The 26,623-nt window shown below is 40.7% G+C and overlaps 1 protein-coding gene across 4 annotated transcripts in view; it reads left to right on the top strand.

Annotated features, from left to right (window-relative positions):
- The first annotated feature begins 2,482 nt into the window (after window positions 1-2,482).
- LOC113015699 (guanine nucleotide-binding protein G(q) subunit alpha-like) overlaps window positions 2,483-26,623 on the top strand; it is a 33,411-nt gene continuing 9,270 nt past the window's right edge. Inside the window, exons 1-6 of one of the 4 annotated variants that reach the window (XM_080297985.1) lie at window positions 2,483-2,803; window positions 3,061-3,265; window positions 3,818-3,943; window positions 20,486-20,670; window positions 22,585-22,739; window positions 24,726-24,854. In XM_080297985.1, the coding sequence (XP_080154111.1) occupies window positions 3,217-3,265; window positions 3,818-3,943; window positions 20,486-20,670; window positions 22,585-22,739; window positions 24,726-24,854 (644 nt within the window). In that variant the 5' untranslated portion in view covers window positions 2,483-2,803; window positions 3,061-3,216. Of the gene's footprint in view, window positions 3,266-3,588; window positions 3,944-20,485; window positions 20,671-22,584; window positions 22,740-24,725; window positions 24,855-26,623 lie in introns of all 4 variants that reach the window. The other 3 variants (XM_080297984.1, XM_026157838.2, XM_026157837.2) reach the window with 3 other exon arrangements.

Raw genomic sequence — 26,623 nt, 5'->3', positions numbered from 1 at the left:
GATCCAGCCCTAACTGTAAGCTTAGTCAAATACGTTTTATGCTTAATCTTCAAAGCAGAGAGGGTGTCTATGTCTCGAATCCAAACAGGGAGCTGGTTTAATGATGTGATGTGAATACTTCTCCACCTTTACTGCAATGAACTGACTCTTTAATTTAAGTTGTGGCATTCTTACTGTTACTTAAGTTTGCTCCATTGTTGGTCTGTATGGAACATATAGATGTGGACAAAATCACACCAGCTAAAACAGTCTGTCACACACTGGGCATGTTGTGTTGTGGAAATGCAAACCTGTGAAACTCACAACGAAGTAAATAATGAGGTTATTTCTGCTACATTGTCCCAGATTTTGTCGCAATTTCACGACTTTTAGAGGAAAATATTGCACATTTCACTCAAATATAGTTCTTTTTCATATGTTTTGTAATTATTAGCAATAACTGAAATTTATTTGTGATCAGTCGTAACAGCACATATAAGACAACATTAGAATATAAGCCTTTAAAATGAGAAAACAAACCTGTGTTTTGACATTTGACTCTTTCATAACATTAGTTTTGTTTACTTGCTTTAATTTTGACAAAATATTGTCACCATTTTTTGTAAGACCTTGAGTATTTTTTTTAATCTCTCACACTCATAAACTCAAGTACAAAACTTAACACGTTAATAACCGTTCTAAGAGGCAAGTATACCGACAGTGAGTCAGGGGTTTGAAAAGCAAAGTGAATATGTGATTATGAATAGATTCCCACAGCTGGTACTCGATGACTCAGAGTCAATTTGTTCTGTTAATTTGTATGTGACGTGCAAGTTGCTGAACTTGGCCTTGTACATGTGTCACTTTCTTAAGTATATGTGAAACTTTGTTTTATAATTCCTGTATGACTTGTTTGTTTCCTTTGTTTGTTGGCATGATAGTACATGCAGCTGATTTTGCAAACAGGATGGAAATGGCTGGTAAACATGCGCTTTAAGAAGGGGGAGGAGCATAGGGTAATCTATGAGAGGGGAAGGAGGTACAGTCTGACAGAGCAAGGAGACTGAAAGGGGGTGGCAGGAGAGAATGTAGCTCAGCAGCTTTAGATGGTAATCTGCAGGATGACTCTGGATGTCAAGAAGAGGAAGCGTGTGCAGAGAGAGGGAAGGATTAAATGGTGGAAGTTGAACAATTAAGAATATTCAGAGTTCAGTGAAAAGTTGAGACAAGCTGTAAGTGGGATGGAAGAGTCACTAGATGTTTGGGAAAGTACAGCTGTGGTGCTGCAGGAAAGTGCCAATAAGGGGTTTGCTGTATCCTCTGGACAGAGGAAAGGGGACAGGGAGACTTGGTGGTAGAATGAGGAAGTACAGGAAGGCATTCAAAGCAAGTTTAGTCCAGATGGAGGCGTGGAGATGTTTTATTTAACTTGGATTTCATTTACAGGTAGTCCCACTGAGTCCCATTGTCTCCTTTACAACAGAGACCTGTTTCGTATAAGTGTAATAAAATCAGAACGATAAAATAGTGAATAAATTTCCAAGTCATTAAAAACAAGAAAAAGTTTCAAATGACGGTTTCACAAAATCGTTTATATGTCCTTTTGAAGCCTATGAGCGAAATGAGTCACGTCAGAAGGAGCTGCACTGTGTCTTGTTTGCAATGTGATGGACAGGTTGAAAGATGGAGTCAGGCAGGAGTTTTTGTGGACTATGATGTTTGCAAATGGAATAATGATCTGTAATGACAGTAGGCAGAAGGTGGAAGAGACACTGGAAAGGTGGAGGTATGCTCTGGAGAAAAGACAAATGAAAGTCAGGATAAGCAAGACAGAATACATGGGCGCGAATGAGAGGGAGTCAGGTGGAAAGGTGAGCGTGCAGAGAAGGTAAATGGAGAGAAGGTGGAGATGAGTGTCAGGGGTGATTTGTGACAGAGGGATGGCAGGATGGCTGAAAGGGAAGACAAAGTTAGAGAGAAATGTGCAGAGGAAAGATGGTGGATATACTGGATAATAATACTGAGTATGGAGCTGTAATGCAGGAGGAAAAGATGAAGACCACAGTGAAGATTCATGGATCTAATGAAGTAGGGCATGCAGAGGGTTGGTGTGACAGCGGAGGATGCCAGGGATAGGCTGGAGGAAGTGGCAAGTCTTGCATTCAATATCACACAAATGTTAAACTTCAAATATCAGATAAATGAGATATTATAAAGTTTCAAGCTGGGAAAGGGGGTTGTTATACAGAATGTGAGCGGCATATATTACATCTTATTGGGAATGTAGTAGTACTAATGAAAAGTGCTTTAGAACGAAAGTGCAAGGAGAAGTAGCTCATCTCAAAACTGCACAGCACTCAGTTACTGCACTTAAATAGAAGGCCGCTTAGTTTATTTCCACTGCCTGCAGCTCGTTGTTTGAGTAGTCTCGGAAATGACCTGGTGAAACTCTTGTAGTGGACTGCACAACACAGACAGGCTGTATGTGAGTGCGCTGCTCTTTGACAGGAGATGGGCGTTGCCCATCCAGTCAAATGTCAGTCGCTTCCTCCGACACGCCTCCAAAGAGGATGACTTTTTCCTCTCAAGCAAACTTGGGAAGTTAACCGTGCTGGAAAGACCCGCCTGAAACACCCACACGCCTCGTGTTGATTCGCTCTTCCTCTTATCAATCACTTATATCCCAAGTGACGAAATCGACAGCGCCACACCGGAGCTGAGGAGTGGGTGATGAGGAGCGATCAGCACCACCAGGAAAAGGAAAAAAAAAAAAAATACCAGGAGCGATAAAATGCACGGAGGACAAGGGTCAATTTGACTGCCAGTAAGACGTTTTGGCACTTTGGGGAGGGGGGTTTGGTGTTTGCGAGTTTATTTTGGGGAACGCTAGTTTAATGCAGTCAAGATTCTCTGTCAGTAGGAGTTGGCTGTTTTTTGGGCTGCAATTCCAGGGAAGGCTCTCTGAGCTAACCTAGCTAGCTAACAATTAGCCTTCCCATTTAGCCCCCTATCCTGGTTACTTGGTGCCTCCGCCTGCGAGACATACCTGCTCTGAGCGCGCACTTTCTCTGATCGGCACAGGTGCATGCGGTTCGTGGAGGACTCGAGGCAGTAAACCAACCTTTCTGGATGGACAGACTGGGGCTCGTTGTCACTGCGCGGGCGTAACTTGGAGCGCTGATTTCGGGGCGGCTAGGCTTGCACTCGGCCGGGCAGCCAGCAGAGGGGATTGGACAAATGTGGTGGCCGCGCCAGGCAGTTGTGTCCCGCTGTGTGTGGGACCGAAGTTAGTAGTTTAGTATAAGAAAAATATATATGTCTATATATTTTTAAATTGACTGGGCTAAGCAAGAAAACAAAGTGCGCTGAAGATAAAATTCAACCTGTTAGCTTGGTTATAACGTTAGCAGCGTTTAGCTTTCAGGCTAGTTAACAAACTAATACCGGTCCATGAAATCAAAATGGTTATTCGCACCCTCGGTAGTTCCTCGGGATATTTGCAGACATGTTTAGTTTCTTTTTTTCTGATGAGCTCACAGTCACTGTAGCCTGAGGTTTTACTGGAGACTTTGACTAACGTTAAGCTGTCAAATATTTAACACTTGACAGCAGCTTTGCCATCAACAAGGGAGGCCAGAGTCTGCACCAAGCAACGAGACTATCGAGCTCCATTATCAGTGTCTGGATATAACCTGTTGGGATCGGACTGTTGTGCACACAGGAGGCCTTCTTCTTCTTCTTTCTTTTTTTTTTATCTGGTACTTTGTGTGAGGTGTAAGCCCGACACCTCTCCTCAAACGGGCTTTCTTCCCCCCCGCTCATGCGGTGATGACTTTAGACTCCATGATGGCTTGTTGCCTGAGTGAGGAGGCGAAGGAGTCCAAACGAATCAACGCTGAGATCGAGAAGCAGCTCCGACGAGACAAGAGAGATGCGAGAAGGGAGCTGAAGCTGCTCCTGCTGGGTAAGTCTGCAGGTTCCTGTCTCACACTGCTTTGCTTCGGGATGCACCCACACTACACACAAACCATCTGGCTCGAAAAACCACTGGTGTGATTGTGTTGTTTTACAGCTTTCGCATGCAAAACTACACCCACGATTGCTCGAGCTAAATTGCTCCGATCACCACAGGATTTGCGTGTGATGTGATATGCAAAGCAAAATGCACTCGTGTGGTTCAGGTTGTGTTTTTAGTCTAACGGTGGAATAGCTGGAAGCAGCCACTCACCCAGGAATTTAAACCAGCGACTGAATTAAAATCCGCAGTCTGTAATCTTTACTGTGTTTCTTCAAAGCTTCCGTAGTCTTGCATCTTTGGCCACAAGGATTCATGAGAAACGTCTCCCCTGCTGATTTTCTTTTTGTTAGAAGACCACCCATAAGACAGCAGAGGGAGGAGACTGGCCAAGGTCGGTGGATGTAAGCAGTTCTGGGTTGTAAATGATGGAGGAGGTTATTTGAGAATTAAATCTTGCCAGCGAGCTTCTCTCTTGCCCTTCACACAGACTCTTGAAAGTGAATGGCCAGTATTACTTGAACTACAGTCAGAAACTGGAACGCTTCCACTACTAAATATTTTGTCCCTGAGTAGATTCTGCCTGTTCCTGTGCACACACACCTCTGAGTGAAGTGTGGCTTCAGTGATGAGCAAGGGCTGCATTTTAATTAAGTCTAGAAAAGGCCTGCACTGAGGTGGCTTGCTGTGGGAAATGAGTCCTCTCCAGAGAGCTGGAAATGCTATTCAGGTGTGTGTCTGTGTGCGTTAAAGGTAGATTAGCAGAGCCATTATGCCTTTGAATGCCATTTGGTGTTTGTGTCTTGCGTTGTAACCTGAAATAGAGTTTAAGTAAACTTCACAGTAAGTCGCACAAATTCATTGACATGCCAGAGGATATTTGAGAGACTGTGTAGTTTGTCACAGGTGACTGAGTCCTGACTTCCTGATGCTAAAGGTGTTCTCACAAACCGCCGCATCAGCATCTAACACTAAAAATAAGCGGATTAAAAAGTAACTGTTTTCTTGTGGTATCAAAAATGACTAGATTGTAAGAAAGATCGTGTGTAATTTATACAGTTTAAAATAATTTTTTTGTTAATCAAATGTTCTTGTAGAGAACTATTCTGAGTGCCTTTTTTCTTTTTAATGCTCCCAAAAATGTCAAGTTCCTAACCTTGGATGAGATTTCCAAGTTCTAAAAAGGACATGGCAAAATGCCTTTCTATAATAATCAAATACTGAGATGCAGCCCTACTAGAACCAACAATTGTTTTTTCTTTTCTCCTCCTCTCTTTATATTCGGATGCTAAAACTGATACCTGTGTCACTCTGATCTACTGGAGTCGATGCTTCATGGTAACCAGAAGTAAATGGGGATTGGGAGGAAGGAAAACAGAAAATGGTGAAAAAGAGCTAATTAAAGGATTATTATTGTGTATTGCACAGACATCATGAAATTTCATAGATGCTTGACTGCATAAATCCCTCACCTCCCAGTGTAATAAGCTCAACTGAAACAAAATGGCAATGGTGTAATTGGGTATCTACTCAAAAATATATATATTTTTTTGTACAAGATGGTCAGAAATAATTGTATGAAATAAGTGTGGTGATTTCTGTTAATTAGGGTAACACGGACTCATTGCCTTCTACTGTATGCAGCCTGATCGTGCTCGCTGTTATAAAGGCCCTCTCAGAACAAGAAATGGCCTGTTTACTTAAGCCTATGTGAAAAAGACCCAAGCGCTATCTAGCTACAGCGTCGGTTTTTAGCTCCGTCTGGTTGTCTCTCTTCATGTGGAGCCTATTATGGACCTCTTTCATCCCTTTTATAGATTGTCATGCTTAGTGTAGCTTTTATTATGTTTTTGACTGCATGTATAATAGCCCTTAGATCTTTTATCTCCACTGGCTTGTAACCTCTTAGATTTGCTGTTAGATTTGGGATTTTTGTGACTTATAAGAAGGAAGAAAGTGACACTTGGAATTTGCTTGCTTTTGCTTGAACGTTTGTGCCAAATTGAATATGAAGCTCAAAAGTAGTTAATCGTACAGTATGCTTATAGTTCTCCTAAGTTGGGTTTGATATAGCGGTAAAATGGCTGTTGCCTTTTAGTGTTGCTGTTTTATTGAAAGGCAATTATTCCAGCTGTTTATCAGCAACAGGCCTGATTTCTTCTGTAAGTACACGGTGTAAAAGTCAGGGTCAGAGGAGTGCTCGCTGCCTGCTCTGTAGCTAATGAAAGTCACAAGTAATTAAATGTGTACAGTTTGTTTGCTCTCCTTACTGAATACAGAGTTTTAGTACAAATGCTTGTGATAATTATAAGTGATATACAGGCTGTGATTAATTGGCTTCCCGAACAATGACGAAGCTTTGACAGATATTGGTAATAGGGTGGATAATTTTCCTTTCATTTTAAATTTGAAAGTAAATGTGAAGTTGCGTTCAGAAATATAACAATAAATCATGAGCAGAGAGTTGCGTTGTGATGGGTTAAGTAACAGTGTCCTTTAGCAGTGAACATAAGAAAAGGCAGTTTAGGATATGCATCACTGCAGTGTGCAAACAATAACTGGAGACATTCAGGCATTTATGTTGATCGACTGTTGACTCAAGGTTAAATGAGTCATGTGACTGAAAAACTTGCCTATAAACCTACCTGTTTTCTCATGCAATACTGCTCATATTGTGCAAACGTCTTTAAAACGGTCAAAACTGCTTGCATCCGTTTTTGTTCGTGTTTAAGAAATAGAAAACCAAACGTTTTCATACTGCTGAAGTGTTTTTGTAATGGTCTTACACACTTGGTAGCCTGCTTAATATAAGCCCAGGGCTTTATTTAATTTTTTGTATGACAAAAGCAGCAACCATCAGTTTAGTTAATGTATGTCAGCAGCCGACTCTGCTGTCCTTGAAAGAGTTAGAACTATACGGAAGCCACAGAGATAAAATTCTGCATGTGGGAAATAAACGCATGTTTTTTGCTTGGCGCTCCCATAACTTCTCATTCATCTATGTAGAACTGCTGTTTTGTCTTACTGCACCGTTGTAATATATAAATAGTGCTACAGGAATAAAGTACAACAGTAAATTGTACTAAACTAAACTTCTTTTATTGCTCCTAATTATCCTTTAACACCACAGGAGTCAAAAGTTTGCTTATCTCTAAAAGAAATCCTACGTGTTTAACTTTAAACACTCTTTGAAATATTTTGATAAGTTGGTTTCTGACTTCCTGGGGTTAAAATGTCTTTTACTGATGGACTTTGTGGTGATGGGTTTTTATAGTGACTGTTGGCTTAGGCAGCAATAATTATTACAATTGTTTTGATCGATATTGTGATCTTGAATATTAAACATTATGGGGCTGAGTATTCATACACCTATAGATGAGGCAGTTTTTGAAGTTTTCATAGGGTATTCTCTATTACTTTAAATCTAATTCAGAGGGAAGGCAAATTAATAAAGTGTTGGCCATTGTATGGGACACTGGGTCATCCTGTAGAGAGCGGATTCATAATTAGAACTTGCAAGTCCTGCAAAGAAATGCTGACCTTCTCTTAGCCTGCATCCTAAACTGTGGGAAGTCTGCACATGTGGATGTGGGCAAAAAGAAGCCCAGGCAGCACTGAACTTGCATGCCTTGGCCATACTTTCAGAGTAGCCACAGGGCAAGCAGCACCACCGTGATCCAACTGCTGCTCACTGCAGAAAGTGGACCGCGTGAGAAATCCCAAGCGATTGTCAGACCAAAGCGGCTGCAGACATATTAGTTAGTGGTCATGCTATCAGCTCACCTACTGAAAGCCTGTTTTCTTCCTTTAGATGGCTCGTGTTTACTAAGGGCTTCCTTTTAATCACGTTGGCTCAAGTTGCATAAACGGCAAGTGAGCTTGAACTTTTCGGGAAAGGTGAAAATGCGCTGCTGCAAAGAAAATGAATGTACTTCATTTAGAAAACAAGAAAACAGTGCTTATTAGCAGAAGTGCAAAAAAAGTATCCTTATTTTAATTTTCATTAGTATTAAAATGCGATCAATCAAGCCCTGCCGTCAGCTATGTAAAGTTCTTATGACTGCTTTGGCAACAATGGCAAACGTATTTTGAACCATTCCTCTTGTTTTGTCACTATCCCAGCTATGTTTGCTCTGCAACTCTCCTGCAAACACACAGTGCCCCACTGTAGCACATCAGCATAAATCATGGGAAACACAACTCTTATAAAAGCATTTTTTTTATAATAACCATAACATTCAGAGTAAGATGACAAGCTACCACATTTCTAGTATTGGTAGACCCTGCAGTAAAACGCTCAGCTCATCGGCTAGTCCTTAACGGCTTGTGGCTGTTGTTTGGTGTTGAGATCGTATTCAGTGAAACCTGGATAATAAAGCACATTTTGTACGCTCAAACGCTAAGGCCCCGATACTCACCTGAACACTTACCTGAAATGGGATTCAGGACACTTTATGTATGCATGTATGCACATACACTGAACACACACTTCATCTGTCAATGCACGCACTGCACAAACAGGTTGGTAGTATCTGGGTTAATGAGTATTTGTTTTTTGGCAACACCCAAGGATGTTTCATGTATACAGCCTACCTACGCCTATTATGGTTTCTCTTAGTAAGGCTTACAGTAAGCCAAGCAGATAAGCCCTGTGTTAGCCATATTTATTTGTATCCCTGTTAGCTGCTGCCAAGGTAACGGCTGGCATGGCTGGGTTTGGTAGAAATAACAAAACTGCAGACAGTACAGATGAACAACCCACACACAGGATAAAATGACCCAAAAGAGAGATCTGTGTGTTTATACAGTTGTGGGCCATGGTAGGGGATGCCCTCTGGTTTATCAGCTATAGTCAAAGCCATAATAGCATTGCTGAAGGCAGTGTTTCCTTCCTGGATTCTCAAATACTGCAAATGTATGTCTAGCAGTACTGAATGGTGGTTAAGTCATCCGTATCAGCTTAATTTCTGGAAATGTGGCATAACAGTATCAACTACCAGTCATTCTTTTGTTTGTTTTTAACATTCACCCACCTAGAATTTGGATCTACTTACAGTTCACTTGCACTTGGCAGTCAGCTGTGATAAAACCAGCTTCCCTGACAGCATGTCACAGCTGTTAGCAGGATATAGACAGTTGTTACAGCGAGGACTTGTATGTGGAGCTGAGTATTTAGATACTCGTACTGGTTAATCAGTTTTGAGTTTGTCTTTGAATTGTGGAAATGTAAACAGCAGTGGTCACACTGCAGTAAACCTCATTTTTATCAACTTTGAATTAAGATGAAAGTAAATGATTTTGGTTGCAACTTACTCTTTTAATTTTTGATGAATTTGCAGTGCTTTTCTTAATTCACTGCTGAGACAATGAAATGTTAAGAAATGTACTTTTGGCCGACTATAAGGGCATTCATTTGTGTTTTTGTTTTTTGTTTTTAATAAAAACCAAAAGTTCTAAACCCCAACTATGTTTTCCAAGTTTTACATTGCCATTTTTACTTGGTGCATGTGTGCATTAGCATTTTGATCAAAATGCTGAGCCAAAGTGTCTCTTTGCTCATCTCATTATCACATTGTCAGATTATTATCTTCTCTGTTGTCATAAAGGGAGAACGTATTGGGAAAGCAAAGCTCCTGATACTGGTTGATCTACATTCCCACCCTCAACTATGGTGTTGAGTTGTAGGTAGCTCATTATGTGGGAGTAATTTGAAGTATAGCCTCTACTGATCTGCACTGAAGGGATGCAGTGAAATCTCATATCCCGATTTTAAACATTTATCGTTCCGACAGCGATATATATCACAAACATTTTACATTCTCAGTAAATTCTGTGAATCTCAGGCAACTTGACTTGCGTGAAGTGTTTTCAGCTGGTCGTCGTGTACCTGGAGTAACGTGTTTTGACCGTTGCGTGAAACTATACACTTTTAGACACAAGTTGTAATGGCTGCCATTTTCTTTATTTGTATTTATTACATGGCGTGCTGCGGGGAAAAGCCTAAGGTTTATTTGTTTCTAGCACCTGACGGCTCTCTTTTGCTTCTCATCCGTAAACTCTCCCCATACTCTCACGTGATTCTTGCGTAGGTGGCAGAAGAGGTTTGTCGTGTTTGAGTCTGAGGTGGGGACCGGTTTCCTGCATAATTTGCATAGTACAGTTTTCTGGTCCGTGTCAGACTTTTCATAACCAACCATGTCCATGCTAGCCCCTCGTTTAGAAATAAGGTCCTCGATTTTCTTTGACTGGTCCTTCTGTTTGTCATCATTTCAGTTTATTTTGAAAAATCTCAACAGGATCTTCAGCTTTATTTTGAAAGGTTTATGTGGAAAATAAACAAGCGGACGGCAGAGCCACATGCTGGGTTTACCGTCGCTGTTTCTAACGACAGCACGTAAAAACAGTCGCTTGTCCATCTGATATCACTCCTTATTTGCTTGGACTAGTTCCTCACACTCTGGACTCTTGACTCAGTTCTGCCATGGTTTCCCCGCTGCTCTGTACAGCCAGCAACCCTCCCAGTTTTCCATTTGATCACAGTCTGAGCTGCCACAGTTTGATATTCCATCCATGACTATAGTCTGCCGACCGCTGCGTTGATGATAACTGGTGGCTAATGTAGCCAATGGGTCATTGGTAACTATTAGCAATTACCCTGCTAACTATGTGTGTTGGCCAGGTTAACATTTATAAACTGTTTATTACTTCAATGTTGTTGAAATAAGAACTTTACTGATCTCTTAAAATTTCTCTTAAAGTAGTGTTCATTGTGATGAACATTGAGTGTTTTGGTTGTTGGTGAGAGGAAGGTCTGCCATGGTACAGTGTAGTGGTGCAACGGATCACGGTTGATCCGTAATCCGAACCGATCCCACTCCACGGTTCGGCACGCACGTGATTCGAAGATTCAAAAAAGAAGGAAAAAAAGTGTGTGTATGGTGCGCGTGGTAGGTCTGTCAAGCGATAGTTATGGTCAGCGCTAGCGATCCAAGTGGAGGAGCAGAGGAGTTTGCGGTATTTAAGCAGCCCTTTGCTGCCCAGTCCGACCGGGCTAAAGCTATTACAAAAGCTACTGGGGTGTTTAGCTGCAGACGGGAGGCCGTATTTCCTTGTGCAAAACAAGGGATTTAAACTGTGATGAACGTGCTTGAGCCACGCTATGGTATCCTGTTGCGCGTCCACTTCAGTGACAAGATCGTTCCAAGCATATATGAGCAGGAAAAGTTATGGCTGAACTGTCCCAGGCATCTTTTGTTGCCCAACTACAAACGGGTGGACCTCCAGGTCAGCGGAAAGCTGCGTGACCGCTCATTATATCACAGCGGAGTGGTAGATACAAAGCCCTGTACTGCCCTATATTGCACCTTAATTTGTTTTTATATAATTGGGTGGAATGAGTCTTGAGTTGAATGTTTTTAATAGGCAAAACATACTTAAGTTGTCTGTCTTTTTTTTTTCTTTTTTGCTGATCCGAAAATTGATCCGATCCATGACTTAAAACCGTGATCCGGTCCGAACCATTAGATTTTTGATTCGTTGCACCACTAGTACCGTGTAAAATTATGTGCCACCTGGCAAAGAGAGCACTGTTTGTATCACTATTGTTGAACATTTTAGTATTAATATCTTAGGGTTTTTCTTTCTGGCAACTCTACCCAGGACACACTGGAGAGATTGTGTCTTTGTGAAAACTGCAGTCCAGTAGATGAGGTTAAATCCATACTTGAAAGCTATTTAAACCATTGATCACATTCTTTAATCAAATTGTATTTCAAATTTTGCTTGAATCTGTCGTACTTTGCGTTAGGGCAGGGCCATATTATATAGTTCACGGTAATACCGGTATAATGTTAGGCAATGATAAGAAAATGAAATATCGCGATAGAATGTGGGTAAAACGCGCATGCGCAGTGCCTTATCGCAAATTTTCAAATGTATATCGTGATAAATATTTTTGGCCATATTGCGCTGCCCTACTTTGCATACATAATGTCCGATTTGTTTGCTGAGTGTTGTCAACATTATCAGTGCTTGTGCCAGCAGGTTAACGTCCACACACCTGTGCAGAAAGTGGTTGCACATTGCTCCGGTCAAATGGCTATGCTCCAGTTTACTTGGACACAACAAAATACAGGAGAGAACTGCAGATTTCCATCGCTGTCACTGGACGATCTTATTTAGATCTTGCCATCATAGAAGTAAGGAAGAGTGCTCCCATCTGCTGGGAGAACACTGCTAAGATTTGGCTGTGTAATATCATAGACCCAACAGTTACCTGGCCCTCTGCTTAGTAAAATTTGAATAATTACTTTAACAAGCATTTCTAGGCTGGACCTTTTGGTAAGCAGCGTCTGTAGTCTGTCACAGACGACCATAATAGACCCAATGATCCATGTGTTCTGTTGTAAAAGGATTTATTAGTCCACTTTATGTCATGAGTGCTGCTATGCCTGTACTTCATCAGCCATCCTGCTTAGCTTTTTTCCCCCAGATGTGTACATATGCAGTCCTAAGCTCTTGTACCTGGTAGAAGGAAGCTTGAGTTTCACAGTGTAGTTCAAAGACACAACAGGTAGGTGTTAGTAGTTCTGCACTGTTTGTCTGGCAGCTTTGTTAGTTTAGCAAACTGATGTTGGCACACCCAGAGTTTCGGCAGTTATGTGGCATTCAGGCCTGTGAAAGACCGCCCAGTCCTTCTGGCCCCGCCTACCTGCCTTATAGAACCATTAAATTATGTCAGACACATAGCAATCAAAATATTGATCATTTTCAATAGAGCACATCATTGTTGGGCACGGTTATGAATGGTTTGTATTTCATGAGCAGCTGTGGCACTTACACAAAGAACTAGTTTCAGTTTGCTGACGTTCTTGAGAAATCACTAGAATTAAGTAAATATCTGTAGGTAGCACTTTCTACATAACTACCTCCTTGTTCCTTTTGGTATTTATGCACACATGTAATGCTTGTGCAGCTACTTAAAAAGACAAGCTTTTTTTGCATGTTTACACAGCAACAAATTTGCTGTAGACAAGTTCCTGACAAAGTCTTGGCCCAGGAAGAAGGAAGTGAAGTTGAAGACGAATCACAATTACTTGAGTGATTGTGAACTACGAAACCTCTGTCTAGTGAGAAATGCTGCTCTTCCAGTACAACAAGTGTTTTGATTAAATGGGAACCAAAATAGGCAGAATGATTAAATTGACATGCAAGTCCTTTAGAAGGAAAAGTATGCCAGGAATTTTCTCAAAACTGGAATAGAGATCCTGAGCTTGCTGCCCCTCTCCTTTTCTGTCTCTTTCTCATTCTTTCTCTCAGCGAAGATCTTGATGTGCTTTTACAGTCCACTTGTTTTATGCAGACACATTTCAACCCTACAAACGGAGGACGGGAGACTTGGGTTCCCTTTCCCCTTACCCATTCCTTCCAGTCAGCCTCTTATTTGGAAGGCATGTGAAAAATGACGGTCACTGGAACAGTCTTTGAAGTACACATGTAGCTGTAAATGTATTAGCAGTTGGTTAGAGGAATGGCCTGGCAGGTGTCTGGTATGTGGTGCCCACAAGTCTGTCTGCATTTTTAACTAGGGCATGGTGGGTTTATTTATTTTTCCTATTTTTTTTTTTTTTTTTTTTTTAAAGTGTAAGGAAAATTTAAGGTTTTCTTCTTCTTTCCTGTGGTTAATGAGATGTGACACACCAGAGGCAGAACATATGCATGCTTACATTGCTTTTTGTTTTTATTGTTAGTGGAAGCAAACAACTGGTTTCTGAGTTCTAGATGTGCAAAACTCCAGGTGCACTGCTGTCACTCACTGTGCAATGCTGCTATCTAAAACTACAGAGCCACAGTATCGGTTTGATTTGGACTGGCGCTAAAATCAGCTCTGGACTGGACACGAGCAGCATCATCATGAACTTCAGATAATTCCTTATTTATTTTGTACTCATCCTTGATGCAGCGCCTCAGTTTATCCATTGTTTGAAATGAACCATTTTAGCTATGGCAACTCGGATACTGTAGTGACACCTTAAGTCAGCCGGCTAAAGTTGGGTAAATGGTATTTTATTGTGTAAATTCTGAATCAGCTCGTGTTTCAGTTAAACTTATACTTGTAGCAATGCATTCTCAAGATGTAAAAATGATTTGGTACATTTTATTTATTGCTGTCACAACTCAAGAATCAAATCAAATCACTTTTATTGTCACATCACATGTGCAGGTACATTGGTACAGCACATGTGAGTGAAATTCTTGTGTGCGAGCTTCACAAGCAACAGAGTTGTGCAATCAAGTTAATTAAGAAAGGATTAGCAGCCTTGTCTTCTGAGTATTTTATGTGCACCTGCAAGGGCAATGCACCTGTTCACTTTAGGATCTACTGTACTCTCCCTTTAACGGTCTACCTAACTGCATTCAATCAGAACAAGTTATAGGGAAACATCTGGATATTTCAGTTGGGAAGTTATATTGGTCAATATTAGCCATTTGTCACTCTTTTAGTATTGACATTTATGACTGTAGGGCTGCAACTAAAGATTATTTCGATCGTTTCAGTAACATTTATCTGTTTCCTGTGGGCAAACCTCCTGTTTTAGGCTCAATTCTGCCCACCTGTGAATATTGCCCTGTTTTCTCGTCCCACAGCAAATTACAGTAATTACCCAGGAAGTGTGTGAATTTGAAAATATCAAATGTATTTTTAACATTGCTCAATAGGACCGTCAGAATAAAAAATGTAATGTATAAAAATATTAAGTAATATTGGGTAAGTGCTAGAATTGTTTTAAATGAGAAAATAATGTGCAAATAGGAAACTAAAAATGGCTTCTGTCCATAAGTTCAACTAAAGCTGAATTTTACCGTAGAAACACAAACATTACTATACTAACATAAACAAGATATCAATGCGACGCACAAACTCCCTAAAAGTGACCCATTGAGAATTGATGTCACAACAATAAAATTCTGCGTAATCATAGTCAACGTCATCGACTGTGTCGAAGAATCGTTGCAGCCCTAAATGACTCATACATGGAGGTTTTTTTTTCTTTAATTATTATTATTTATTTATTTATTTTTTAGAGTAAAGATGGGATAAACGTCCCTCAGTATATGAGGGATGTTGAATAGTTTGTTCACCAGTGAGTGCTCTGTGCAGCCATGATGTAAGAAACTCTCCTAGTTTGTCCAGATTAAAGCTTGGTGTATGGTTGAAATGTTGTGGGTGTTTCAGTCTTCGGTCACGTTAAATGAAGTGTGTCATGTGCTGCCCAACTGAATTGTGTATCTGTTGCTCTGCTTTGCGCTGCCAAGTTCAACTTTGCAAGCACCGATGCACGAGTCAGCCAGTCGAATTTTGTTTTATTCATATTGCTCCAGCATGGCTGCTACCACATTATAAAAAATATCCTGGGAACAGTGTTGGTGTCTGTGCAGTTTAATCTCAAACTGAAGATGATCACTGAGTAATCTGTTTACAGTGTACAGGCATTAAGCTGGCTAATGCTAACTGTTAGTTGTGTTAAATGTAATGAATGAATGTTGTCAGTGTGATGATCGCACCAACAGTGATCCCCGACCACTGTCTAGCATTGAAGCAATATCTGTGTGAATCTTGCCTAAGAGGTATGGGGTAACAAAATATAAATTCTCAAGTAAATATGAGTACTTTTTGCTCTTGTATTTTAATGAATGGTGACCTTAACTAGACTGCCTTTTGACTCTACAGGAGGAAAAAGCCAAAACATGGCTGCACTGGTCATCAGGTTAGGTTCTTAAATTCCTTCAAGGTGAATACGGCCACTTGACAGTTACTCATTCAGTTCCTGTACAGTAACTACAGCCTCCAGCGTTTTAGTCTTTCCCAGCACTGAGCTTAAGTGGATATAGCTTCCTTTTTGATGTGCTCAGAGAAATTTTAAGGAATCATTTACTCTGCATGCACTTGGCACATCTTGTCTTTTTGACTAAATGCAAAGCTGTTAGTTAATGCAAGGTAAAGCCTTGCATTCAACTAAATAAGATGGATCAGTAGCTACTCCACCCCCCACCTCTCTCATGTTCCTTGTGAGTTAATGGTTATTTGGCTAAATGACTAATACCTTGGTTAGAGCATGTTGTTGGCAGAGTGAGATGGTTCTGCTTCAGTTAACGATCAAAAGTGAGTTACTGGGCTTTTCCACTCTGGTTTTGCTGTGTTGGGGGTTTCAAAATTGTTAAAGGTCACCAGTGCATTCATTTTTGCATACAAAACCTTTACTTTTGGACCTTATTAGAATATAGCAAGTCAAATTTTGCAGAAAGCAACAAAGGGCAACTTGCAAATACACAATCTTATAGTCTCTACACAGTTTTCCTGCTGAAGTCTACTTATCTGTTTAATAACTCAAATTCTAAGGATGCACTGCCTGTAAAAGGACAGATGTGGATCAAGTGTTTTTGTATTTTGTTTCACATTTTGTCATTTAAAAAAAACAACAACGAAGTCTTCATGAAAAAGTGGATGGGTAGGTCTTTCATAGGGCTGGGCCATATTATACCGTTCGCGGTAATACCGGTATAATGTTGGGCAACGATAAGAAAATGAAATATAGCGATAGAATATGGGTAAAACGCGCATGCGCAGTGCCTTTGTTTTCATACGCACATGGCAGAAAAAGCATGGCAGAGAATGTCAGCAAGGAATTTTCATTGTTACATTTTTATATAACTTTAATACACATAAAAAAACAGCTGCTTGTTTAAGTGAAAATACATTGATTTTTTTGTTTTTTTGCACTAATAAAGTTGTGGAATTATATCGTTATCGCAAATTTTCAAATGTATATCGTGATAAATATTTTTGGTCATCGCCCTGCTTTAGTCTTTCATGTCTTTATCACGTTATCTTTGGGCATTTGGCCAGTGTTAAATTGACAGATCGGTCACAGCCTTCAGTGAAATGGGTACAACCAAATTCTTTGGCCAGTTCAGTGTAATTATAATACAAAATTAAAATATTACAGCTCTACTCTGCCATTTCTATAGTATAGACTTTCAATAATTTGAACCCCACAAATTTAAAAAAAGAAAAAAAAAAGAGAGAGATAGAAACAAACAAACTTGACATTCAGCAAGCTGTGGGCTGCTTATGGCGAAATGGGGGGAAATGGATGAAGAAAAAATAAGTTAAAAACACTAGAAGTGAAGTAGTGTCTCAATGAAGTGAGGCTCGTCTGAATCCAATGTGACTTGACCTCAAATCGATGCGGTAGTTAAGTGTTACACTGTCTCTATACACTCTGTGTAGATGGGAAAGTGCCGTCTGAGAGAAATGTATATGGACAGAATTGGTAACGAGGGTGAGCTACGTTAATCCGCTACTTAAGTCTGACATTTTGACTGTGCTTGCTGGCAGAATTCCTTTTCTTTTCTACACTGTCCTCGTGTTTTGAGCCTTGGGCTGTGTGCATTGGTGTGTTATGTTCAGTAAGGCTACTCAACATTTTGGTCATTTTGTCACTGATCTCAGTCGCGCCCGTAACGTGCTGGTGCGTATGGTGCAGTAGCCCAGACATTAGCACGTGCCCTGCTAGCTCTCCCTCATATACTCTGTGCGAGAACCTAACCCAACGTGGCTCCAGCTATAATCCAACCGCACGATTGGTTTGGCACAACGCTACTATTCTTTTGGTTTTTATGGTGTCTGTTAAAATATGGATGGTGTGAGTTCTATTGACTCACACCGTCTCATTTCTAATGAAGTTATTTTGCACCAATTATCTTTTTCATTTCGTTGCCAAGCCCTAGCTGTAAGATTAGAAAAAATGTTTTAAAGTTGCATGTTTGACTGGGCTCTCTGAATACACACTGAAGCCTATCAGCTGCTGTTTTCAGCCGTGTATTTAGAGGTCCAGTGTAGGAGTTGCCATGGGAACTAGCATTACCCCTCAGGAGTAGCTCCAGTGAGTGTACAGTTGCTTGTCCGTGAGAAACGCTTCGGCTGGGTTTTCCAGTTAAGCGGGAGAACAGTAGGAACTGTTGAATTAAGCTGATCATGCCTGCAAGACATGCTTTTCTCCTCTGGCTGTTTGGGAAAGGCAAATACGCTGGAACACACACACACACCAAATTCATAGGATAGCTGCACCTTTTCTCAGCTGTTGCTTTTAAACTTACCGTATTGCTGGTTAGAAGGAGGTAAGAAAGAAAATGTGTACAGTACTGTCCCTCACAACCCACCAACACACTTCCCTTCTGTTCAACTCTTCAGTCAATAGGAGAGTGAACTCTCCAGGGCTGTCTTAACAATTGCTATTTATGTCCCTCTCTCAAAGACTTACTCTGTCTGAAGGGGAAACTCCAATGTTGCCTGACCTGTTTTCTGCAGTGAAAGATCCTCTCTGGTTAGAAGGCAGGCAGTGCTCAGGGCACTCCTTCGCTGTACGCGCGACTGTGCTCGTCATTCAGCGAGAGCAAAACTTGTCTCTCGGCATCCTTGGAAGGCATTTCAGCTACTATGTCTTGGGAATACGAGCTGTGTTTCAAAACGCAAAGTGCTTTCCATTATCTAATCAGCAACTACAGTTATGATTCAACATTGTAGCTGTAAATATCAATGTAGGCCTTTACACATAGCCTGCCTTCAGCCACTTGTGCTGAATGGTAGTGTAATTGTTAAGTTCTACTTTGACCCCATATTGAAATATTTTAACAGCTATCAAACTTTCTATTTGATCTTGTCATTTATGGCTTTAAGTTGAATGTTTTATTAAACTAACAATATTCCGGTACCGTGAAAATAAAGGTCACCTTACAGCCTGCTCTCTTGAGTTGTAGCTTTCCTTTACAGAAATCTGTAAATTAACTATAATGACGTAAGCTCAGAAATGTACAATTTATCTTATAGCTGAAGCCCTTTGGAATAGGAGGATAAAGACGGACCATGCAGTGTCACGATTTGTGCACATCGTAACTGTAACATCTGGTTAAGCAGACTTGTGGACAAACCTGTAATATTAAAATTCTATAAGCTAAAGACTTGGTTAACACATGCTATCAGTTGCAGCTTTAGTTGAGATAAAGCAAAAATGAGACTGAAAGGTAGAGACCTGATAGAGCGTGTGCAGCTAAAACTGCAGTGACTCAGACTTGAGTGCTGGGAGAAGTGAGATGGAGAGATGAGCGGTGGAGATCTCCATCAGGGTTGTAGAGGAAGAAAATAGATGGTGGAATGGGGGTGGAAGAGACGATTGCGCTGGAGAAAGCGCTGCATGGTAATACTGGAGGGTTAGTTTCGGTTAGGCTGCTAACTGCCTTGTCTTTTTAAATCGTACTCTTTGGGTTATGTCCGCAGCATACAAACCCTGATGCTTTCAGTCTGACTCCAAGCCCAGAGTGGTAGTTTGCTCACAGAATATGTCCATATAAAGATACAGAACCTGCTGTGGACGGTCTTGTGGGGAAGTTAAAGTGTGTGTGTGTGTGTGAGTGAGAGAGGGGGATCTGTGGGGTTATGTGTAGTTCCTTCTCTGCATGTGCAAGCAGGTTTTCTTGTCTGTGACTTGGTCTTTTTGTGTGTTTATGCACATGTGCATATGCATGATGAGTGATACAAAATTGGAGAAGTGAACTCGCTGTACCCAGCTCTTTGTTGAGCTGAGGTGAGCCATGCAGTCCTCGTGTGGTCAGTCGGGCCTTTTTGGGAACCACTGCCAAAACAACCATTGCACTGCATTGTTACATTGCACATTTCTGGACTGGAGGGAAGAAGACAATAGCTTGACCATAATTAACCCCAGAAACTTCTATGTAGTTTAAGCTTTGTTTTTTAGAGCTGGAGAGTTATTTACAGTGAGTTATATAATGCTCAAATATCTCACCAGAAATGCATACACCCTGAACTGGTGAAGCAGAGAAGGGCTTGACATTGAGGTCTGGATTATTGCCTGTGGACACGATGGTGCACATTTCTTCTTGACCTCATGCATCAATGCTAAGATGTAGGTGGACAGACGAGGCCAGCCTGTTGCAGAGACAGACCAATTTATTGCCACAGAAACGAGTTATATTAAAAAAGGCTACTTTTAAACTAGTTTCTGGAATGCTTGGTTGACCTGTTGAAAACTGATTTGTACCCACAAGTCTTTTATTTTACTTCTTGCTTAGTTTGCTCTCGGCAAAAATACATTTTCAGGCTACATTACTATAAAATGGCAAGTGCAGAAGTGTTACATGGATGGGTTACAAATCATGTGTTATGGTTGATATTTGTATTTATTTGAATGGTTGCTTCCTCTAGATTTCAATTTGTGTAAATTAACGACTATCTCATTTGAATCTGTCTTTTCTTTTTTTTCTTTGTTAAATGTTTGCAAGAAAATAATAATGCTGCTGTAACTTTTGTTCCTAGAGCACACACGGCACACTGAAAGATACCTTTTACACCAGTTTGTCCATTCATAACAGTTGCTTTCAGCAGTTTGCTTACTGCTCCCATCTATTTTCCAGGTACTGGAGAAAGTGGAAAGAGCACTTTCATCAAGCAGATGAGAATAATCCATGGCTCAGGCTATACAGATGAAGACAAGAAGGGCTTCACCAAACTGGTCTACCAGAACATCTTCACCTCGATGCAGGCCATGATCCGTGCAACTGAGAACCTTAAGATCCCCTTCAAGTATGAACAGAACAAGGTGTGTATTATTAGGAGGCAGAAATGTATTGTTATAGCATTTGGATGGCATCGGTGCATCAAGTACTTGTACTGGCTAATTTGCTGGGAACATGTGTGGGAAGATCTTAGTGTACATCAAATATTGTGTATAACAGTTAATGTACCCATTAGTTTGTGAACACCTTTTGACGTTAAAGCCTCTGTTAGCTTTATTCTTTATTTATATATATTTTTTGAAATGGCATTTTATAGTATGTCATACCATGTCATCAATAATGTTAGCTAGCTTCATTAGCAAGCTGCATCCATAAACTGTGTGGCTGCATCACGCAGACACCTGCTAAGAAGTAATGACTAAGAAAATACTAGGTTTTCACTCAGGAAAACTGCAGCAGAGACTTCTTGGGTGGGGTTTTACCACACAGCAAGCCATATTATTTGGAAATGGACTGGTATTTTATATAGCACTTTTGTAGTCTTACTGACCAGTCAAAGGGCTTTTACACTGCAAGCCACAGTTAGTCATACATTCCATCTCATATCCACGGCCAATTTAGAATAAACACTAAACCCAACATGCTCCGTCTAAGCTGCGCGCGTGCGCAATTGCGCACTGCTGGGACGGTCTCTGCGCACAACGTCTGTGTTGCGCACAAATAAATCTAACCTGAATTTAAATTAAAATAAATACATTAACAATTCTGTTTTGTAGTGTTAGTCAGTAAGTGGCTGGCTGCTCCAGTATGGGATTATAACGATGCCACCTTATCCCATAGTCCAGCCAATAATGCGATTCACATATACGGCTGATGTGGAGTGAAGCCACGTTAATGACAACGTGTACAACCACTGGAGATGTGAACAGGACAGACGGAACAATTGATGGAAAAAGTGTGGACCAGTTTTTAAATGTGTTGATAGGCCACGTAAAACCAGTTATAATTAAAAAAATATATGCAATGTTTTGGTTTTTTTTTTTCCTGATTACTATAGTTGTTCATATTTACTGCGGGAAGAAACGGTAAAAACTGTGTTTTCTAAGGAAAGTGCTGGAAAGCGCTCTCCACCTGTGAGTAAAAACAACATTTTAATAAACCATGTAACTTGGATGGATTCGATGCTGGCGTGACCACAGTGCACACGTCTGCTGTTGCTCACAGTGGTCTAAGGGACCGCTCAGGGAGTTTGTGTGTTCGCTCCGACACTTAAAAAATTACAGGGAACATTGCCAAGATGTCTTTGGACTGTGGGAAGAAGCCAGGGCATGCAGAGGAAAGCCATACAGGCGCAGTAAGAACATGCAAATGCCACACAGAAGGCCAGCGAGACCATTTAAATCGGGAACCTTTTTGCTGTAAAGCAACATTGCTAACAATCCAAGAGCTAATTCCATCCTGCATTTATTTGGCAAATAATGGCGTTGAAATTGCTCCAGAACACACAAACGCCACGAAGTGGCGAGGCCCAGTTAAGTGTCTCAGATCAGCCTAGTGGACGGATCAGCTACAGTTATCTGTGTCTGCTTAATAGGCCATGCTGTAAGCCTTTATAAAAACCCAGATGGGTTTAAAAAATTCAACCTCTGTATAGTGATGAGAGGAGGAATGGGCTGAAACCAAAACACTTTTTGTACCAGGCTCTAAACATGCTAATATCATTCTTAAAGTTGAGCATTTTACCATGGAAGCCTGTAGGGATGGACCTACTTATGGTGCCAGTCTTAGGTGGCCATTTAACGAACTTCAGGTTTTGGTGTTGTGTTGGCTTAAGAGTTTTCCAGTGGTGGAAAATAAATCCACAGTATTCTCCTGTCTGTTAACTCCACATGTGTTTAGGTACTTCAAATCATGAACTTTAATATGAAATAATTATTAGAAATGCTGTGAAGCATTGCTTAAACGTCTTTTTGTATGTTTTTGTTTTGTTCTTCCAGAACAATGCCCTGGTGGTGCGTGACGTGGACGTAGAGAAGGTTGCATCGTTCGAGCAGCCGTACATTAGCGCGATAAAGATGCTGTGGGCTGACCCTGGCATCCAGGAAGCGTATGATCGCAGGAGAGAGTACCAGCTCTCTGACTCGACCAAGTAGTACGTCTGACATTTCATAATTTACTGAATGACTATTTGCCTTATGTTTAAGCAGTGTGTAAGAATGCATGTTAGAATTTATATTTTTGTTTTCTAAAAATGACACAAAAGTATTGGGGGGGCAGACGGACGACATCCATTCGGTTGAAGCAAGAGAACAGAATTCAGCAGATGGCATGAGGAGCTCTTGGCAGGTTTATAAATGACGGTAGTAATATATATAGAGCCAATTCCAACCTGCATTAATCTATTTGAGCCAAATGTGGCTCCTTTGAACAGTTGAAGATTGGGATGAAACTGAAGCTTTGCATGATGCATTTATAGTGTAAGTGTTTTGTTAAGAAACAAACTTGTCATCCCCTTTCAGGGTTTCCATATTTTATGTTTCGGACTCATCTTAATATGGATTCTATTCATTTTTACACATGAATCAACACAAATGGGCAAAACAAAAGGTTTCTTTTACACTTAATAAAACCGAAATGTCAATTTGCATGAATACTTGGAGCATTTGCTATGGCAGGGGTCTACCTGTGGCTACTTCATTTCATTGGATAATTGTAAAATGCAAACTCCTAATTATAAATAGCCTCAAGTTTTAAAGAACTGTGTAGACCTGTAAGAAATGATTGTCAGTGTACAGTTCTGGACAATGAAAATCAAGAAAATTGTAAATGTCAAAGAGCAAAGTAACCTTTGGAAACCAGTCACTTAGTTGGGCCACTCGCTCAAGCTGAGGAGTCTGGGACAAAGAACTATCTTTACTAGCTTCTTTGTACATGTACAACCATCACTTTAGTGTTTTACCACGCAGGCCTTTATGGTACAACGGCCAGATCAAAGCTACTCATCTTTAGAAAGATGCTGGACTGTAGGAACTGAAACCTGTGGACACAAATGGGGTCATAAGGACGTGGGTTCAGACCTGAAGCTAAATGCTTAAAAGGATGAAAACATCTTCTAAATGCGCGCTAAGCTTGGACAATCTAAGTGAGAGATCTGTACTGGAACAAAGGGGAAATGTGTATATATATTTTTTTTAATTAAATGGCAAGGTTAAATTTACTGCATTTATATCGTGTTACATTCATGTGCACATCTACCCAGCACTTTAAGTGCTTTGGTGCGTGAATGTGCATAACAACGTATGCATTGGTCCCAGGTGGAGCTCAGCATGCTGGATGCTTCGCTCTGCACCTCAGAAAAACAAGAACAAAAGAATTATTGAATCCATTTTAAAATGAGTTGAGCAACTTGACAATGAAAGCACTGTTCATGTGCATGTTGTCTTTTACTTGACAGTTGTGTCTCTGTGCATACATGTGCATCTGTTATGTTCCCTCCCCCTTCGCAGCTACCTTAACTATTTAGAACGAATATCAACACCAGGGTATGTACCCACTCAGCAAGATGTGCTGCGGGTCCGAGTGCCCACCACCGGCATCATTGAGTACCCATTTAACCTGGAGAATATTATATTCAGGTACTGGTGTCTAGTGCTCCTGCTGGTGTTACTGGTTGGCTAGCAGCAGAAAAGTTGGTCAGCCAGTTGGAAACCGTCGATGCCGCTATCTCAATCTACACTGTGTTGCACAGCAAGGCTCAGCACATTCCTGATGGTACACTCTCAAAGACTAGTCTTGAGTTTAAGCCTTAAGCTACAAGACTTTACACACATTTGTTTTTAATTTAACTTTAGAGGATACTGCTTATCTTTTTAGAAACCTACAAGCCTTCACTTTGAGCTCTTTGACAGTGCGAAAAGTTAAAACTGAGAATTATGTCTTTTAGAGCTGCCATCACGGATATAGCTCAATTTCATTTGGAGGGGCGCTAGCGTGAAATGTCCCCCATCCACGCCTTCCCCTCGGAAATCTTTGGTTGCATCTGGACTGATGCACTTGCTTTTGGATGGAATATGCTTTATCTGCTGTATGCTTCACTTTCTTTCCTCCCTCTGTCTTTTGTTGTCCTTCTTGTCTCTAGCTATCTAAGTGATCTGGATCGTATTGCTGACCCGTCCTATCTACCAACCCAACAGGATGTGCTTAGGGTTCGAATCCCAACCACTGGGATCATAGAATACCCTTTCGACTTGCAAAGCATCATTTTCAGGTAGAAGACGACATCCATTATCTTGACACAGATTTTAAAGGCATTGGGTATACACAATTTGGGTTAAAGTGTTTTGTCTCTATTTGTAAGTTGGCGCTCAAAGTTGGATTATAACCATGATCTATCCTACGGTGCATTATCCTGATATCATTATCAATTAATAAGTCAACAGAAACTTGATCTGCTAGTATATCTACAGCTGATGATCTAAAGATTTAGTCGTTATGGTAAAGTTTATTTTGCAACATTTAATATTAAGTCAAAAATTGTACACTTTCTATCATATCATTAGCAATCCCAGTCTACTTTCATACTATCCATGTGTGGAAATGTGTGATCAGAACCAACTGGACCACCTGCAGCTGACTGATCTGCTTCAGGGTGCAGTTTCTGGTGCATGTCAAGGATAATCGCAGATAATTTGAGCTTCATCTAAACAGCTTTCTCTCCATGACCTCTCGCTCATTGTAAATGTGAAAGTATTCAGTGCGGGATTTCCATCTGCAGTCTAAAGTAAAGGATCACAAGAAGATGTCATGGAACGGGACTGATTCTAAATCGTTGTTTCTATCACTTGCTGTATGTGCTCCATCGTTTCATTACTTCCTTGAGAAATCCTCATGCACTGAAAGACCAGTGCTGAAGATCCTCTTTCAGTTAACAGTCACATTCTCTAACCTCCATGACAAGCATTTTACATTTACTGCAGCTTCTTTACAGTAAAAGGCACGCAATCTCAAATCGAATATTTTAAACACAAAGAAACAACAATAAAAAGTTGTTTGTATGCAGTTTAAAATTGTGATTTCTGGATTGTATGCATACAATAACTTTGCATACGTTATTAATGCTTTTTATTTAAATAAGACTTCAGAGTGGAGATGGAAAGGAAATGGGAGACGGGCATGTAGCAAACTGGCTGGCTGGTAGTGGGACTGGGTACTTGGTTGTTGAGAGCATTTAAGCCTAACTAAATGAAGTATAATTTGTAATAAAAATGGCTCGAGATAAATGAGTCACAGGGGAAAAAAATGCTGACAAATGACATTTCTCTAGCTGTTTTTTTTTTTAAACGTCTCAGGCTCCAAGGCTGTATTTTTACATCTTAGTCCTCTTCTGTTTCTCTGTAGTCCTGACGTGGAACCTGGAAAACAGGACATAAAAACTAAATGTCTTAGGACCTGCCACCAATACGTACAAGCGCTTCCCTTCCTCCTCCTGTTAAAAAAGGATGAGCAGATTGATGGACCCAGGAAACGCAAGTGATTACAGAAGAGTGCAAATCGATAGGAAGCCATCATGTCAGCCCCCTCCTACGCTTGGCAAGGCTAGAAATAACTCTGCTTGCAATGAGGCTGTGTTGAAGAGGTTCCCAGCAGCCCTATTGCAGATAGCCAATAGGCTCTACTCTGCTTGGCTGTGCTGATGATGGTGAATCACTGCATGTTCTCAGTGACATCAGGTTTTTTGCTGAGATTGAAGAAGCATATTAAAAAAATATATATATATATATATATATATTTTAATTTTAATGGAAGAATAATGCAATAACAAATTGCTAATTTGGTGATTTCTGCAGTGGAGCATGCAGCGCACTTGATGCAAGACAAGTTCCTCAGCTCAGTTTGTTGTAAATGTGATTATATTCTTCACACCTGTGTGTGGAGGTCTGCTTTTGTCCAAGTGATGAATTCTCTCATCAGTGGGTGAATAGGAGGCTCACTGAAGACGCAGCGTGCCCCTCAACGTTACACAACAATGCAACAGTT

The sequence above is a fragment of the Astatotilapia calliptera genome, chromosome 23, assembly GCF_964374335.1.
Source record: "Astatotilapia calliptera chromosome 23, fAstCal68.1, whole genome shotgun sequence".
NCBI classification, from domain to species: Eukaryota; Metazoa; Chordata; class Actinopteri; order Cichliformes; family Cichlidae; genus Astatotilapia; species Astatotilapia calliptera.
The sequence above is the reverse complement of the archived record's forward strand: the minus strand, read 5'-3'. Positions and strand labels throughout refer to the sequence as shown.